Genomic DNA, 19,086 nt, shown 5'->3' with positions numbered 1-19,086 from the left:
CATAAACAGCAGTTCAAAAATGTTGTTCTGTTTGGAACAGCAGCCAAAGTCCTGGCCTAATTGTTCTATTGAGTGGAAAAATGTTTTATCAGTGCTGAGTGTTTTATATAGAACATGCTTTCCTAGCTGGCAGAACTTCAAGAAAATCCAAGGATCTTGTTGCATGGTTACCAGAGGATGTGTGATAACTGTCTGGGCCTGTTTGTGGCATTGCAAGGTTAGGTTGTTTACTCTAGCACCTGATAGTCTTGGTTTGTTCACACATACAGGAATCGTGCAAGTAAGGTGCATCAGATTTGCAGAAAGAGGGGGAAGCATTCCAGCCAATTAAAAATATGTGTTCTGAATTATTTCACTCCACCAAAAAAAAAAAAAAAAAAAGGTGTACAAATACTGGTGAGAATATGTTCAGTATTCTAAATTTCTAAGGAAGCAACCTTTGAAACTGTTGTTGAGTTTAGTCCTAAGCTATACATGGCCTGTGGTAGACAGGACAAATTAAAAAAATACTGAAGGCAAGTGGGGACTTGTAAGAATTTTTCTTTCATCTAGCAGCATTCCAAAAAGCATCTGTGAGCACTGAGTGAAAAAACTTGGTGGCTAAACCCCAGGTCATTAATACCAAGTTTGTTTAGTGCCTGCAGTTGTGAGTCAGGAAGATAAAAAGTGCTTCTAAGTGTTGTCCTTGAAGCTGTGAAAGATAGGTAGTCTGCAGCAGTTTTACTAGCTTACTCCTTACAGTCACAAAAACAGTGAAGTGTCATAATTTCTACATTTTTTAAATGCTTTCTACAGTTGGAAAGCCATTTTGTTTCCTTTCTAAGATAGTTCTCCTGCACAGATGTTAAAAAGTGTAGGAAAAGAAGTCTGTTTTATTAACCTCAGGATTTTAGTTTTGTTTCAACTGCATTTAAGACTATCCAGCAAAAAGGAAGGAGGAGGAAGTGGATCAAAGCAACTATTTTAGCAGAAGATTATTTAAAACAAACAAAAAAATGCCAACTAAAACATCAGTTGCAGATGTTGAATTTTAAAAGTATAGCTAGTCTCAGCCCAGGAAACCCTAGTTTCAGGTTTTTTGCCTTGCAACTTGCTTATTTTTTTAATACAATCTTGACATGGTTCTCTTAAGTGTCTTGTGAAGTAAGTATTGAGAAAAAGAAAAAAAATAATTGCTACTAGTGTACTGGTTAGACAGGTCTGTAAATTGGAAAGTGAGTATATTCTAAGAGGAATCAGGATTGTTAGTATTTCCTTTTCATTTTGATCATTGTTTCCAATTATTTTGAAGCTGGACACTGCTAACTGAAGAAATGCAGAGTAGGAGACAGGAATTCTAAGTATAGTAGATTGAAAATAGAGGGGATTTTTTTTGCCTTCAACTTTGCTTCAGGACTGTAGAAATCTGAAATTAGACAAAGGGCTAGTCCATAGTTCTGTTTCTTGAAGTAAAAATGTGTCTGGGGAAGATTTGGTGTGTGAAGGTTTTAGAAACAAACTTTGCTAAGATTCACAAAATCTTTAACAAAGATGGAATTAAAAAAAAAAAAAAAAGTTTAATCCTTCTCTGTGTCCAGTAATGCGCAAATACACACCAAAAAAAAACAGTTCAAGGATTTTTCTACACACTATACAAAGAATGCACTTCATGAAAGCTTGGGAGGTTCCTGCAAGACAGGGAGGAATCCCAATAAGCTTCAGTGGAGATTTCTCAGGATGAGTGCAGCTGCAGGTTCATAGTCATATAATTAACCCTATAGAAAGATGGGAGCAAGTTCCCCTGAGGTCTTGGAGGTGTCCAGATGTAAATTCCTAGCCATCCTGAGAAATTGGAACAGTCTACACTACTGCTGGTCTTATTCCACATTCAGCACATAGTGGGGCATTAATTTCTGCTTCAGTCACCGGTAACATAAAAATTACATTTTACACTGTGAATCATTGTAAATTGCTCAGACAAAAGGCTATGTATTAGTGCTGTCTCCTACAAGTAAATGGGTTGCACTTCTTCCAGCAGTGCTGTAAGTAGTGCTCCTTTGATTCAACACTATCAACCATCCTTCTGCAATAAAAAGAGAAGGAAAAATTCATTGATTGCTTCTAAAGCCTTGTTTTTTATAGCTCCTAGTTGAAAAAGGGTTGGTTTGTGTATTCCTATTTAAATTCCAGATAACAATTTAAAACTTTCAGTGTCTTCTGCTTGGTCCTGGTAGGACACACTGCAAAAAATTGGCAGAAGATGTGTTAGTGTGAGTTTACTGTCAGCAGGGACAGATCAAATTCTTCCCTGCCTTAATCTGTGTAAGCATTTTTTTTGTCTGACTTGAAGCAAACTGGATGTCATCTAAGTGATTTGGATGTTCCTACTGCAGAAAAGGTGCTCCCTCTACTTGCAATGCTGGCTTTGAGAAAAAAAACCCAAATATAAATAATACTAAGCCCATGGGAAATGTGTAACTCATAAGTAACCTAAAGTAGTTTCCATTTTCTTTTTTTTTTACTGACTTCTTCTGTTCATCTCTTGTCTGCTGGGTGGGTCCCTCGTACAACCTGTCTCTGCTAATGGCTTCAATGCAGTCTTTCTTACAGAAGTGGTTCAAATTTGAGAATTTGCCTCATTTTTCTCTCTTCATTACGGAAGCAACAGCTCTGAAAGTGACTTAGACTGCTCTGAAAGCTGCAGATGGTGGGTTAAACCTACTTTTGCCATTTTCAGCCCATGCCAAAATCAGACTTCTCCCGCCTGTGTGTGCAGGAGCTCCTCATGGTAGGTGGGTGCAGGCTTCCAGGCTCTGGCATTGCCAATCCCAACTCTCTGTTGAAGGCTCACCAGACTTCTAAGGAGCTGCATCACACTGGAGCAAGAAATCATGCTTTCTTCTCAACACTTGGCCTCCTGGATCATTACCATGACAAAGGAGGATTTTTGACTTTGATAGTCATGATGCTTTTGATTTAAGGCCCAGTTTGATTTGGGGCAATAGTGTTCATTGGCCCAGAGAAGCAATGGTCTCCTCCAGGTAAAGAGCAAGGAGAGAAACGTGCTTTTGAGAAGGAGGAGAAAAAGGGAAAGAATTGGCTGAAGAGGCTGAATGGAAGCTGTAATGGATGCAGTTTGTCTCTGGGAAGGACCCAAAAGCAGCCCATGATTCCTTAAGACAATTAAAAGCAAATTGTCCGGCTGAGCGATCCCAGAGCAAGGAAGATGCTCCCCAGACTATAATTCAAGGGGCTGAATGGCCCTCAAAAACTGAGAGCAGAAAGAAAAAAAACCCCGAAGATGAGGCAAATGATGGAACAGATGTGAGGGCTTTTGTTGGGAAGACTTGGAGGCTAGCGGGATGGCGATAGGCTAATTTGAGGCGAATAATGCCAGGTTCCTTTCATATGCAGAATAGCACTTTGATCCAATGTGGATGAAAGTGCTGAAAAGTGGAGAGGATGGCAGGGGGTCTTTTGTCTTTGACAAAAAAGGCATCTGCCAGGCTCTAACTCCCCTTTCCCCACCCCCTTAGCCTAGCAGGCCACTCCAACAATGCTAGCAAAGGGGACAAGTGTCTCCTGACAGCTGAGGAAATCTCCAGGAGGAGAATGAGGTTTGCAGCAATATGTATACTGGAGACCTTAATCGATTTTTTCCACAGTACAAAAAGGGAGAGGGCTGGGGGAAAACAGAGATCACAGTGAAAAAGGGAGGAGGGAGATAAAAAATCCCTTTCTAATAAACTTGTTACTTTTGTTCTCCAAATGCATCTTTTCAGAAAATGCTTTGATGCTAGTATGAATACACTTAATGGAGCAGAGTAGGATGGAGTTGCTGGAGGGTGTGTGTGAAATGAGGAAGAATAGTCTTGCAAGGAGGATGAATGTAGAGTGATTTCTGTGGATTCCAACACAGGAAAGATCTTGGAAATAGTAAAATAGTGTAATGCAAGAGATATCTGCAAGACAGATGAATACTTTTTGTACCACCTGCTGAAGGAGCTCAGATCTACCCAAATTCTTAGGTTTCATTTCCAAGAAAAATCAAAAATTTCTTTTTAACCTTTCCATATTTGCTATTTTCTTAACTGCTTGGAATTACTAGCAATGGAAGGACTGCAGGACCGAATGGGGATTTCAGAAGACAAGCAATATTTGTGCCTAGCAAATACAGCATTTTAAAACCACCTGCTGATGTGGTACCTGCTTCTGGTCTGTTGACTTTCTTCAGTTTTTCACATCTGGTAAACAAGACTGAGATCCAATTTGCAGAGTTTGATGGTGTGGTCTTCTTTAAGCATCACTTTGTACCTAGTCTGATGTTTTCTTTGAGAAGTAATGACAGATAATGAGTTATCAACTTCTGAGCAAGACCCATCTCAGTAAATTAAATCTTTCAAGAACAGTAGGTTCAGGAATCTTACCTCTTTTTGAGGCCCTGAAAATGTTTTTCCATTGCTATTTACTGAAGATAACCTTCTCACCAGGGCAGAGCTTTAAGCAACCTCTGGTATCTCAGGCAGATCCTGCCCCTTTACCCCCACATCCCCCTCTCTTTCTGCTGAGGACTTTCAATTCCCCCAAGGAGGTAGGAGTGATAGAGGAATTGAGAGGAGCTATCACATTGCTTTGAGAGGCTGTACACTCATAGTGATGGCAAATTGTAATCCTGTGTAGTTGTTCAGTAGGTGTGCCATCATCCCACCTCCAGCAGATGCCACCATCCTGTTCAGACCAGCTGATGTGCAGAGTATTTTTGACAACAGAATTTCCTGTACTCCAGCCGTGCAAAGCCTGATGCATGAATTACTGTAACTCATTAGGGAGGGCTGATTGTCAAGCACATTGATGCTCTCTTTATTTCTGCCTCTTTGTTGTATCTTGATTTTCTTGCTTCTGGTGCAGAAGGACTTGAGCTGCTACTGCTGTCCTCAAAGGAGCAGAGACCACCCCCTGTCCCTCACAGCACCAAGGTGGAGACCCACTCTCTATGTGGGCGGCTTCAGGTGGTTCTTGTGTGACACCCCCCACCCATGTACTATGTACAGTGAGAGGATGCAGGTCTAGGTCTAAGTGGGGAAAGACATTGCTTGTGGGGAAGTGTGAACTGTCAGGGAACAGCTGTGACAAAAAAAGCAGCCGAGGCATTGCTACACAAGCCACCAATATGGCCATGGAGTCCAAGGCAGGCTGCTGGATGCTGTGTCCCCAGTAAGTTGTGGGTAGGATGGGATGTAGGAGTCTTAAGCAGTGAGCTGGGACACTTTGTTCTTTCAGATGAGACATGAACCACCTCGTTGTAAAAGGTCTTCCGTGCTTTCCCATTTGGGCAGGCAAGACCTTCAGCTGCTGCCATCCTGAAATTTCTTCATATGTCTAGTATAAACTCTCACACCTCCAACCAGAAATATGTACTCTTAGCAAAGGCCATAGAGCTTCCAAAGCTGCCTCACTGGGGCAGTTTTGTCATGTCAGCAGTAAGATTAAAGATACGGAGGAAGAGGGGGGGGCTTCTGTTCCTGTGACATGTATGCAGTGATCCTCCATAACTGTAGGTCATCACTGAAATTTATGCTGCCCTTTTGGGGCAGATTGATGTAGCTCTTTGCAGCTTACTGTGTGCTCACAGGAAGGAACGTGCCCGTATGGCTTGGCCTGGCTGCTGCAGTGCAGTTTGGAGGCAAGACTGAATCTATTTCACCTGAAGCACATTGCAGAGGAAGAGGGAAGAGATCTGTATGGACAGAGGGTAGCATGCAGAGCAAGTGGCAGCAGGAGTACAGGCTACAGGGGTACAGCAGAGAGAGGAAGATTGTCTTTTTTCTCACATCTCACCCAGCAGGCTGGTGTTTTCTCCCCAGAAGCCAGTTACCCTCTACTGATTTGTGTTTGGATGAAAGTCAAACAGTAAAGATTGCAAAGCCTTTTTGATGTGCTTAGTCTGCATTGAGGCAGTGCTGCCTGACCAGCTCAGGAGGCTGGGCAGGGACCGTCTGGTCATTGTTTCGAAGTCTGGAGAAGGACATACTGCTTTAATGGCAAATAACCAAGCAGGTGGTATCCAATACCTTAAAAATAGGCCATTCTCAGGGAAGTGCTTTGGGCTGGACTGATTGTACGTTTTCCTGGCATGACCTAACAGTCGTGGCTGTAGAAGTGTCATATATTCAGGATGGATTTGGCTTGTCTCTCCGTGAAGGTTGTCTTGTCATTAGCATCCACTAAGAGTTCTCTGAAGCCAAACAAATGGAAAATGATGACTTTGGAGTATGATAAACCCCAGCCTGCATGCAAACCTTTGTTCAAACGTAAAGTGGTTTCAATTTGGTTTTGTTCAATTTACTTTAAAATGTAGCAGAGGTCCTTTGCAAGATAGCCACTGCTTAGTTAGATGTAACTTGCCCAAGTGTCCACATTATTATTGTTTTAGTTGAGGGCAGCTTGTACCAACAAAGTGAATTCTTTCCCTTTTTACAAACATGAGATGTGAGTGAATGTTGCTATTCACCCTCCCAGAATTAATACTACGTTATGTGCTTTCATATTGGGTTACATACACAGTGATTGGGATCCAAAGAGGTAAATCTAGCTGTAGTGGGGACAGCATGACTTCAAGTCTGATGGAATTTGCACCTTTCTCTAGAAGACAGATGGTTGTGGTGGGGGAGGGAAGTTGCACCTGTTTGTTTCCACATCTGCTGTGCAATCCCAAAATTTGGTTTGCATAGTCTCAGTACATTGATTATGCTTACTCATGTGTGAGTTTCCTAGTGTTGGCAAGTACCTTCAGTTCTAGAGTGCCTTTGATGGTGTTTGAGGCAAATGTCCAGGAGGAGTTAATTACACAGAGAGTAAACAGAGCTTACAAAATAACACTCTCATGAGTAATTTTTGAAAAAATTCCAAGCAATATATCTGAGCTTACTTCCTTTAAAAAAAAAAAATAATAAACCAGTAGCTAGTCAGAAAGCTGGTTGCAGTTGTCCAGTTTTGGTGTGAAAACCAAATGTATGTAAGCATGAAGAGATGTGCTCGGAAGAGATAGTGGTGTTTTACTTGTCAGGCGCTGACAGAGGACCTGTCCCTGCACAGGGCAGTATGCAGCTCCATGCCTCACCAAAGGTGCGGCCCACAGGCATCCCATGAGTTTCCACCCCAAGTCTTTCCTTGGCTTCCTGCCCTTCTGGAGCTTGGTGACCGCTGTCTGCGGTGGCTAGAGGTACAGAGATTCTGCATCTGTTTGGCTTCAGAGACGCCTGTTGGTCCCAAGTGCTCTCTTGTCCCTTTTCAGTGGCTGCCACCCTCACGGGCTGTGCACTTCCCAAGGCAGGGAGCAGTTGGATCAGCAGCCAGCCTCTGGGTCAGGCCCTGAGGCCCCCACCTTGGGAGAGCCCTGCTGTGCTGGAGGTGGGGAGGCAGCCACGTCTGGAGGGTGATCTTCTCTGATCTTCTCTCTTTTTGGGCAGCAGAAAGGTGCCTGGGGGTAGGAGCTGTGGCAGCCATATAGTTTTCCTTGAGGCAAAGGGGATGGGAACGTTTGCATTCCCAGGGGAAGGCTGAGGAGGAGGGAATGCTGTCAGCACCTCTCTGTGGAGAGGCAGTCAGCTGGGAGAGATGAGTGCTGAGCAGCTGCCGGCAGAGCGGCTTCCCGTGCCCCCGAACAGCCGCCACTCCTGCCTGGCCTGCTCCGAGCGCCATTCCTGCCTGAAATGGATGTGGTGTCTGAGAGGAGACACAAAGCAGGAAACAACAGCCTGTGACTGTTCTTGCAGGTGAGGAAGGAAGGGCAAACAAGGAGAAGCCATGCTTAATTTAGGTAGGTGGCTGAGGAGATATGGGGATAGGAGCCTGTCAGGCCCTGGGGCTCCGTGGTGGTCTCCTGTCATCTGAGGGAGAAAGATTGCCCCCGCTTCAGTCTGCCCCTTTGTAGCATTTGTGTTAATCAGGTCACAGCAAAACCCCCCTGAGTTAAATGTGGTGAGTCCATTCTCTCAGAGCAGCCAGGATCCAAGATGTGAGTACCTGTGGAGCTGTAGAGGTGTGGGTTGGTGATGGCTAGACTGGCAGGCTCAGATCAGGAGTAGCTTCAGAGAGTCTTCGGCCGGTGGCTGTGTGTCTGTGACCTTCTCATGGGATGAAAAGAGAACTTACCAGGAACTCTGTCTTTTCCTCCCTTCTCCCCCTCCCTCAGGTGGTCTTTGCTTTGAATCAGACTCTCTTGCAGCAGGAGAGCCTCCGAGCAGGCAGTTTCCAGATCCCCTATACGACAGAGGACCTTATCAAGCATTACAACTGTGGAGACCTCAGCTCCATCATCTTCAACCATGACACTTCTCAAGTGAGTCTTGCCACTGCAGCTCTTGTACTACACACATCTCCCTGTAGTGCTAACCCCTGTAACACGTGTGCTTGTCTCTCCTCAGGCAGGCCCCTTCTGGGTGAGGGCAGGGGCATGTTGCTGGCTCCCTGGCACATCTGCTTTCCTGAGCCTTCTGTTCCAGGAGTTTCCACCACCTCAACCCCTCTCTTGCACCCAAGCAGCAAAGGTGCATCTGGCTTTCCCTTTTTGGATGAGTGCCGTGTTCACTTTAGCATCACAGCTCTAGGAGTTAATCATTTACTTCCTTAAGGATCCTGTGAAATTATGCTAGTTTAGGTGTGAGCAAACGTAACACCAATGGAAAGCAACAGCTGTCTCTCTTGTGAAGATAGGAACAGAGAAATGCACTCGTGACTTGGATGCTTTTGTAAGGCTGGGCGAGTTACAAGCTTTTTAATGTCCCCTATCAGTATGATTGTGTGCTGTGGACAGGGCCCAAAGAAGAGAAATGGAGTGAAACAAAGAAAAGATAGATTTAGACTGAATGTGAAGGAAAAGAGACTTTCTGAGACCTCACAGACTTTGGTTTATGGAGATGGTTTCCTAAGCAGCACAATGGAATGTAACACTGATCTTTAAACCATGAGAAAATGCCCAGCAGGGACCAATTTGGCCTATTTGGGCTGTTAGATTAACTAACCTCAGGCTGAGACATCAGGCCTCTCTGTTCCTGTTTGTGAGGCATTGCCAGGCAATTTGTGCACCTCAGTGAAAACACAGGCTCTGTCCTTAGAGTGCTGAATAGGTGTTGGTATCTGAGCTTTCTGTGCTGAGTAACCATTTTGCTGTGACATGTGGTGCAGAGCTGCAGAGTCATACTAACTCCTGCTTCTCTGGTGCCCAGCTTTGTGTGTGCTGCTGCCTGCCCATCCTGCACACCCAGCCTCCTGCAGGTGCAGGCATCCTGGTCATCAATACCGCCTAGCTTTTACACCATACTGCATACATAGGTTTCAAAGCATTTCTCAGAGGAGACCATCATTTTAAGAGGATGCAGATGCTGCATCACTGTCCTGTGGAGATGTTGCAGACTGCAGACATTGCCTCTAGGTTCTTGAAGAGAGCAGCTCTGAGTCCAGCATGTTGCCAAGGGAAAAACTGTCCTTTACTTAGTGTGAGGGGCTGCACCTCAGAGCGCTCTCCTTGGCAGCAGAGCTGAATACTGCTGGTGTGCCACACTGTCAGTTTATGTTTTAAGTAGAACTTCTCAGTAAGTTGTGTTTGACTCCATGCTTGCCCGGTAGATGACTACCTCTGGGCTGGCTACCCTTTGGAAAGATTCTGTAGTAGTCTCTGAGGGAATCCAAAGTCTCTGCATCTGCTGCAGTCCTGCAAGGGAAAGCACCTGGCTTATTAGTGGGTCTGCTCTCCAGAAATCACCACCTGCATGCCCTTTAGTTAACCATCCCCATAACTGAATGCCTAAAGCTACTTGTCAAGAAGCCAGGATTGCTGCAGCAGTAGCAGACCCACGTTTTCTCTCCACTGGCAAGAGGTCAGGGTAGTGTGCAGCCACAGCTATTCTTGGGGACCCCAGGGGAGTAGGCCAGCATTTTAAAAGATACTGTCAGGACAGGGCAACTGGAGCTGGTAACGCGTTCTTTCTTGACAAAATCTGGCCCTCTTAAAGTTTAGAGTTTTTTTTTTTAACTACTTCAAATTGCACAGTTATTCTTTGGCAGCCTGAGGGCTCTGATATCAGTCAAATTCTCTTAGAAGAACATAATTATCATTATAGTTATGTCATACCTGTGGCAATTTAAGAAAGAGGTATGTAGCTAAAGGCAGTTAGTGGCAAATACTTTCTTCAACTGAGCGATCAGGATTTAGGGTCTTCAACGTGGCAAAATGATAGTATTTGTTTACTTTGAATTAAAAAGAAAATCCATCTGGCTAAGTCATGGAATGATGCATTGAGAGAAATGAAGCATTAGAAGTTTATTGAGTATTTTTTTGGCTTGCTTTGGGTTTTGTCCTACTGTCTGTGCCTTGAGTGATGAGGCAGTTGCTACACTCTGTGTGGAACAAAAATGTCTGTGCATAATGACTGCCTGTGAAATAAATTCCTCTTTCATGAAGACTTCTTTTTTCTACTTTAGGTCCCAAATTTCATTAATGCTACACTTCCAGCCCATGAACGCATTACTGCCCAAGAAATAGACAGCTACTTCCGGCAGGAGCTCATCTACAAACGAAATGAGCGAATGGGCAGGAGGGTGAAGGACCTGCTGGAAGAGCACCCAGACAAGAGTTTCTTCTTTGCATTTGGAGCTGGTATGTGACTGTGGTGCCATCGACCTGAACTCATCCTTCCCAGGTCGTTTAGAAGCATTTTACAAATCCTTGCCTCAGTTTAAAGAGGGGTCAGTATTTTTACTGTGGTGGACATGAACTCAGCTTTTCCCTGATAGTTGTACCCTAGTAGGAAAACCTTTTCAGTGTAGGAGACTGTTTTTCTTCAGTGTGCAAAGAGCTCACAGTGCCTGTGCTTACTGCAGTATCTGTTAATTACAGACGTATTTGTTGTATGTAGAGGTCAAGATACTGAGTCAACTACAGTGCATGCACAGGAGGAACGGGTCACTAACATACACATGTGTTTATTGTCTGGGCAACCAGTGCAAGAGGATAGGAGCAATAGGGAGATGAGATGAAAGGCAGCATGTCTGAGGCTGCACCAGTGCTTGAATTAGCCTTTCAAATGTTCAAAAGAAGAATATGCCAAATTGTGTGAATCTAAGGGACTCAATAAATGCAAGGGAATAAGCAAGGCACAATTTCGCCTTTCTTTTCTTCCTGCACCTCCTTACCTCTTTCACTGCGCTTCCACAAGGAAGTTGTGTCTGCTACTATTTTGGAGCAGCACAGTAGGCCCAGTTGGGGAAAACCTACTCCATTTTTATGCCTCTTAGCAGTCAGCAGGAGGCACATCCAGCTGCACATCCAACTCAATAAGGTTAGCATCTACGCTTCAGACTAGGGCTGGGTGGAGGGTATGAACACAATTGTTTTGCCATGACTCCTTTATTCTAGGGAAAGGAGGAAGTTAGGATCAGCGTTAAAAAAGATAGGTGCTAATTCCCAGAGAAGTATCACATCCCCTCCACCATGAGCCATATGGCCTTTGGGAAAGGGGGAAAACTGAGACTGGTGTCAGCATCCATGTGTGGTTTTCTAGTCTCAGTGCATATTGCTTTAGTGAGGATGAATGATCTAGACAAGGCAAGGAAACTACTTACTTAAACACTAAAGGCTTTTGTATTCAGAGTGTGTGGGAATTTCTGTATTTGCAACAGGGAGTTGCGGTTACAAATTTACCATAACAAGGGCCAAATGTGTGAGAGCTGAGATGTCAGGAAAGGTGGCTGACCATGTTTGTGCAGATGTGTGCGAAGATTGTAACTTGCAGTCTTCCTGCAGTATCACTGGTCTGTGCAACTTGCTGTTGAAGCAGGCCCTGGTTGTGTAGATTCTAGTCATGTCTTTCTGTAGGCTAAGACCAGGGCATTGCTGCACTCCACTGCTGAAGTTCTGACCACATTTGAACATGCTGCACTGATGTTTCTGACAAAAGCATGGACCAGCCCCAGGTCCAGGTTGCATCTGTTGCAGGTAGCTACTCTTCTGTTAGGAGGCCAGTTGCAGATATTTGGGCTTTGGTTACTGCATCACAGCTTGAGTGATGAGCAGCCCACATGGGTAGTCATAGGTGTTGCTCTGACATGTCCCAAGAGCAAGATCCTTTGAGAGGAGAGAGCTTCTTCCCCTCCTTGCACACATTCTGAATCCTAGCAGCTGCAAATAATATGTTTTTAGATGGTTTTGTGTCATTTGTTTCCCCTCCCATCAATTTTTTTCTGTTCCTGCCCTTCTGCCCAAACTGTCTTCATTGTCATGGGTGTGCACAGCACTGCCCCAGAGCCCAGAAGCGCTGCAGATGCCTGTCCTTAATTTCTCAGCTTTCTTGTAGTCAGCTTTCATGACAGTACTAAAATCCTTTCCCAGGCTTACTGGAACCTTGTTTTTGTTTTTTCCTTTTATTTTTCCTGGTTTTGCTTTTCTGTGTCCTGGTTGCCAACATTTCTATACTGCAGCACTCCCGGGAGCCTTGTGCCTAAATGAACACCCTTAATCTTTGGCTATGTGTACATGGCTTGATCTCCACGCACCTGGTGTGCTCTTCTCATGCTTTTCCATCATACTTTTGAACCCAGACAGCTTCTCTGTCTTCTCTGGGGACTTTGGACTGATTTTGAAATTGTCTCTAATTACTCTCTGGCTTTGATACCAGTCTGTACTCTGTTCTCATCTGCTCTTCCAAATAGTTCTGTTCAAAGGATAGTGCCAGCCTCCCACATTTAGCAGCACAATTCTTGATTACACCCCTGTTTGACTGCATGAGGTTTTTTGGTGGGTTTTTGTTCATTTGTTTATTTATTTTGTTTGTTTCATTTGTTTCTTATTAAGCATCTAAACAAGAAGTAGCATCACAGGATATATTGCAGAAAACAGATCAATTTTTACAGATTTCTGAGGTTTCCTGAGTGCATATTGCAATTATGAATGCAGTCTTTCTTTGTTTTCCAGCAAGCTAATTCAGCCGTTTGCTTATGCAGATTGCTGTATGTGATAGATAATTATGTTCAAGAGTTATTTTTATGCCAGCAAGCATTAAAGATGAACAAATATCTTGTGATCAGTTTTAAGCATTGCTTGGAATTGTACTGCTGTTAATTGCTGTGAAAAGGTTCCAGGAAAAGTGCTCATACAAGGCAGGTTAGAATGAGTAGTAGGAAAAGAGAAGCAAAAAAAAAAAAAGGCAATAGGAATGGAAATAAATCATGATGGCGTGGTGGTTTGCCCTCATCTGACCACCAGCAAAGAAAGTATCTCCTAGCAGTAGCTTACAACCTGCAGGACAAGGTTGTCTTAAAATGGTAGTAGGATATTTAAGCATCTCCCAGTTAGAAGGGGAGAGAAGACTTTCAGTTGTTTTCTTTCCAGATTTTTTTCACCCCGTATTTATTTTTAAAACAGCTAGGCTTTTTGTAAGGAAAATTCAGTCTTTCAATTAACAAAACACCATTGAAAAAACAGCTTTTATCATCAATTATATGCAAGCAAGATCATGGTTTGTGGGTGACTGTGGTATTACATATACCTTCTCTTGTTATTTAAACTACTCTTGGTATTTTTATTTTAAATGGGGGAAAATCAGAAAATACTGATTTATTTTACATGCTAACTGGATTGATGGGATTTAGAGATGTGCAATACATTGTGCAAAAGAAATCTCCTCCCTTTTCAGGTCTCGAAATAGCTGCATGGCTATAGATGTTAACTTCTTACATCAAGTTATGTGCGTTAATTTGGGCTATAATCAATTTGATTGTTAGATTCAGTATATTTTATGCCTTCTTAAAAATCAATCAGACAAACTCTCCCTGTATTTGGTCAAAAATGCTTCACAGTCAGAGCTCATTTCTAGAACTATTTTTGTTTGGAAATAATTTGCAGCAAAGTGAAGAACTAAAAACCAGCAGATTTTGCTGAAAAGGTCCAAAACACTGTGCTTCTGGCCAGAGTGCAAACAAGGAAAGTTTCAAGCCAAAATAAGTCTCTTTGAGGGAATTAGAGGAAAGCATGGGAAGAGAGAGCTGGCAATGCCAGCAGCATTCCACTACGTTCAGTAGAGATTTATCTTGATTGTGGACAGGCCTTTATGTATGGCAGCACCAGGGTTATGAGCCAGGCCTAATCCCTTTTGCCAGTGGTGGAACTTGCAAAGCAAAGCCAGCTATAATCTTTCACTGCCAGTCTTCCTTCCGTATGCTTTCCTAATTTCACTGCATTCTGGAGTGGCACGTTCAGGATCTGGATCCTAAACCAGTGTGAGTGATGGTACATGTGATTCCATAGCCAGCAGCCAGGTAATGCCCTAGGTTTCTGATTTCTCTAGGAAGGGAGCACTGACAAAGTGAGAACTGCATTGTCCTGCTGTACTGTGGAGAGTTTTACCATTTACCCAAGTTTTACAAGAGTGCTGCATGCTGGCTAAACCTTCCCAGAGTCAAGGGATAGTTGATACTGGCAGAGAGCTCTGGAAATTGTCTGATTCATCCTTCTGCTCAGAGCAGGCTCGTATAGAGCAAGCAGTTTTCCTAGGACTGGAGTATGGGCAAGGATGAAGACTCCAGAATCTCTCTGCATGATCTCTTCTAGTGTTTAATCACTAAAGACGCTTTTTCTTATGTTTAAGTTGGACTTCCTGAATATCACTTTTTGTCCATTGCCTCTTGTCCTTTCATGGAACATTACTACTGGGAAAAGTTCTGCTCTATTTTGCAACCTCCTATGAGGTATTTATGCATAAGTTATGGCCCCCAAGCCTTCTCTTATCCAGGCAGAATAGTCTCAGCCTCTCCTAGAATTTCACATGTTCTAATTATTTCCTAATCTTTGTGGCCCTTAGCAGTACTCTCTTCAGTATGTTCTCATTGCTTTTGAACAGGGAAGCTCAGAGCTAGACACTGGATGGACCCAGGTATGCATTACCAGGGCTGAGGAGCAGGAAACGATCACCCCCCTCAATCTGCTGGCAGCACTTCTCACACAGCCCAGGGAGCCATTGGCTGCCTTTGCCCCAAGGACACCTTTCTGGCTTAAGGCCTACTTGATGACCACCAAGACACCTCATCTTTTTCTGCCAAACTAGTCTTCAGCCAGTTGGTGCTCAGCTCAGCCTGTCATGGTGCCTGAAGCTATTCCTGCGCAGGTGCAGAACTTGATTTGCTGAACTTTATGAACCGAGTTTCCCCTCATCATAAATCCATACTGACCACTCCCAGCCATTTGCTTCTCAGTGACACATTTGGAAATAGTTTTCAGGGTGATTTGCCCCACCACTTCCCCCAGGAACAGAGATGTGGCTGAGCAGTTTTTAATTCCCCAGATCCTTCTTCCTGCGCTTCTTGAATATAAGAGTTATACTAGCTTTCCTTCAGTCCTCAGGGACCTTCCCCACTTGCCATGACCTTTTGAAAGAAATTGAGAGTGGCTTCTAGTGACATTAAGTAAGCTGACACAGTTTCTCTGGATGTATCCGATAGGGACTTGAACATGGCTGGTTTATTTAAATGTTCCATAACCTGATCCTTCTCCACCCATAGTGAACCTTCTTTGCCTAGATGTTCCCACTAGGGCAAAGAAGAAATCTCAGGAACCTGAGATTCCTGAAGGTTGGTTTGACCACTGAATAAAGTAACAGAGACATTTAGTACTTGGCCTTTTCCACATTCTTTGTCATCAGGTCTTCTGCCCCCTTCAGTGCTTAGATTATATTTATCTAGTCTACAGTTTACTGCTGACGTGCCAGTAGAGGCATTCCATGTTCCCCTTGATGTTTCTAACCAGATTCAGTTGTAGATGGGTTTTTCTTCAGCATGGTCATTTTATTCCATTTTATTCCTTTAGCTTACTTACGGTTACTCTTGGAGGAGCTGGAGAATAAGACCGAGAAAAAAAAAGTGTTAGGGTTTTTATTATGTAGGAGGAAGCATACTTAATGGCTTGAAATCTTGACTTTATTTTGACAGACAAGACCTCTGCTGAAGCCAGGTTTCTAGGAGCCAAGTTTAAATTCCCTCTAGTCTCTCCTGCCTCTTTGAACAGTTGAGAAACTCCAAAGTGTCAGTTCATGAATAAGAAGTACAGAGGGATCTAAGATTCCTTATATCCCTGTGGAAGAAATTACTGACTTCAGTGAGAGAGGCTGGCTGATTTGACAACCTCAGAAGCTGGTCCTCTTAATCTTGAGAACACTGGAAAATTCCTTTTTCTCTTAGAGCTGTTTTTCCTTGCTCCTGAAAAAAACATCATTCTGAGGATTTAAAGTATATTGAATGTTGGTAAGCCACTGTTAACACAAAGGAAAAAAGATATTGGTGAGAACTTCTTCAGCCACCATTTCTTCTAATTACTAAAGAAATAACAAATGTGTTTATTTGGCATTAGTCAGACTGTATGGAGTCAAACCTCCAGGGACTGACTGTTTTTTTTTCCCGACAGAATGTGTTACCACCAATGGTTATCCCAGTCTGCTGTAGCCCACCAAATGGCTTCCTTCAGCTTCTCCAGGTTTTGAGGCAATCCTTGTGATATGAGAGGTCAGTTTTGTGTCAGCCTTAGGTGCCACATAGGCATGTCTAAACCCTTTTCCATCAATCCTTATGTCATAAAAAGTAAAAAACAATACCAACCAAACTAAAAAACAAGAAATCAAAAAGACAAACAAAAAACCCAAACCAAAACAAAAATCCCAGGGGCAAGTGTGCTGAATCTGAGTGATGTGTTAGGTGGTGCTATTTCTGTGTAGAGCTATTCAGTCTTACTTCTTGACATTTTCTGTTCCATCTGGAATCTTTAGATGTGAAATTATGCAAGAAGACCAAGATTTATTGTCTCTGGGTAAAAAAAGATGGGAAAAAGGAGCTGTCAGCAGTGGGTGTAAAAAGCAGTCAACAGTCTAAAAGGCCAGGATGTATCTGTCCAGCTTGCATGGGTGTTTATGCCTATAAAACAAAACCAAACAAAAACCTGCAATGGGAATACAAAAATTGCTCAGGGAAATGAGATTTCACTTTGAAATTTGTTGGGAATTCAGAATTCACCATGGAAAATTTGAAGCTGCCATTAGTATATTTGGAATTGGAGATATGTGCTGCGCAGGGAATGTAGATTAACCTATGTCTTATGTAAAAGATTTGAAATGTTTAATGAGTAAGTTCATTAAAAGTCTGTAAGAGGGTGAATATTTGTGGAACCTGGAAGAAGTTAAAAAAAAAGCTGGTGGGAGGGGCAGGAAGACAACGTAGTGATAAAATAGATTTAAAAAACAGATTAAATGAGTCCTGTGGGGCCACCTCACTGCTCCCTGGGCTCAAAGGGCTTGCTGATTGCCTGCATGCTTCTGCCCCTGGAATGCAGCAGCATTTTAACTTCCTTGGGTGGGAGGAAAGGCTGAGTGCCTGAAGGTGTGCCTGTACCTCTGTAATCTGAGAATGCCAGATACAACCCAGCAGCTTTGAGACTGTTTTCCTTAGTAGGCTCTTTGAGTCTTCAGAATGCTAATGACAGGGTTTATTAGAACAACAGTCCCTGAAGGGGAAAGATAATGTGGTGTGGAGGCAGGACCCACATCCAGCGCCGCAGGGTTCACATGAAGGGCACTACTCCTGACATCTCTGACAACGAAATGAAGAAAGCTTTGCATTTCTCCATTAGAGGCAGTAACATCTGTTCTAATATATTAGTGTAGCTGTCAAAATCAGCCAGACCAAAATACTGTGCTGTTTCTGCTCAGGTACTGACAGTCTTCTTATCAGTGTTGGGTTTGTCCATTACTGCCTTTACTGGGCAACTAATGTGGGAAAACTTTCATCATGTCATACGTGTTTTGAGCTAGAGGAATTTCAAGTCCTTAATAACTTTTTTATAGGAAAGGAAGGAATGGTGTGTAATGGGAGCAGGTCGAGTGGCAGAGGTGTCTGTGAGTAGTGTAGCTCAGGTATTACACTGGTAATTCCTTCCCGTAGGGGTAACATAGTGCTGGCTGCTATCATAGTACCTCTGTAAAAGGTCTCATACTCTAAGCAAAACTCTCAGTAAATGGATACACAGTGGCTAAGGCTGCCTGCCTACAAACTGTTTTTCTTCACTAATTTTTTTACAAAACAAGCAATATGGGCATGTAAACTTTTCTTCTGTGTTAATTTAGCCATAAATTCAGTCTTGTAATCAGTGAAAATGCTTTTTCTAACTTTATTTTTTGGGGATTGTCAGGATGTTTGACTTTGCCCTAGGGTAAAAATGGGAATCCCTGTGTTAAAAAATACTCACATGTTACATTTGAGAGGCCTAAATATCAACAGAAACAGGTAGATGAATATCTTCTTATCTTTTACAAGAAAAATGCCTTCATTTTGGCTCATGTAAATTGTAACTCCACATGCTTCATTTCCATGGTATTAGACCATTTTTGCCATGTCGTACAAGGCTGCTTGCACAACATCTACTACTTTGAGAAGTTACATAGGTGAGTTGATTAGCAAACCACATCACTTTTGAAGAAATGGAAGATTATATTTTTTCCTCCTGAGTGAATTTAAGTCTGAGGCATTTTCTTTAAGCCTTTGCATGTCTAGGGAAAGTATTTTCTGGAGCACAGAGAATACCTCTGTTCCGCAGTAGTACCCACCAGATTTTCCTGTTTGGTTCAAGAGTAGTGAAGTACGGTCTACTAAGGCTTTGTACTAATAAAAGATTTCCAGGAAATCATGTTTTTGTGGACAGACCCTTATCATCATCTCAGTAGGATAAAACCTTGGTTCAAAGTTTATGGAGTAGTATTTAATTAATATTTCATCTTGTAGGTAATCAAAGGAAGGATTTTGTTTGGAGGTCTACAGTCTGAAAAATACAGGAAGTCGTGGGAGGGCTGTTTGTATGGGATTTGACCTGCAAGCCTGCAGAGTGTTTTAATGCAACATCCTTATACCCCTACACCTAAGGTGAATTCAGGGATTCTTTAAGTTGACTTACAGCATCACTGGTGCCACCCCATCCCTTTCAATCTTTGTCATTTCCTTCTCCCTGCAGTATTTGTGAGACTACCATGCTCTTTGTCCTTTGGTTTCTGTTCTGGTACCTGGACTTTTCTGGACTTG

The 19,086-nt window shown here is 43.0% G+C and overlaps 1 protein-coding gene across 1 annotated transcript in view; it reads left to right on the top strand.

The window, feature by feature from the left end:
- The window catches only part of TRABD2A (TraB domain containing 2A), a gene marked incomplete at its 3' end in the record, with an annotated part of 80,500 nt that overhangs the window by 45,920 nt on the left and 15,494 nt on the right, over positions 1-19,086 (top strand). Inside the window, exons 3-4 of the mRNA XM_084224782.1 lie at positions 8,174-8,320; positions 10,462-10,636. Of these exons, the coding sequence (XP_084080908.1) occupies positions 8,174-8,320; positions 10,462-10,636 (322 nt within the window). The remainder of the gene's footprint in view (positions 1-8,173; positions 8,321-10,461; positions 10,637-19,086) is intronic.

Source organism: Fringilla coelebs, assembly GCF_963513975.1.
Source record: "Fringilla coelebs genome assembly, chromosome: Z".
Taxonomy (NCBI): Eukaryota; Metazoa; Chordata; class Aves; order Passeriformes; family Fringillidae; genus Fringilla; species Fringilla coelebs.
The sequence above is the reverse complement of the archived record's forward strand: the minus strand, read 5'-3'. Positions and strand labels throughout refer to the sequence as shown.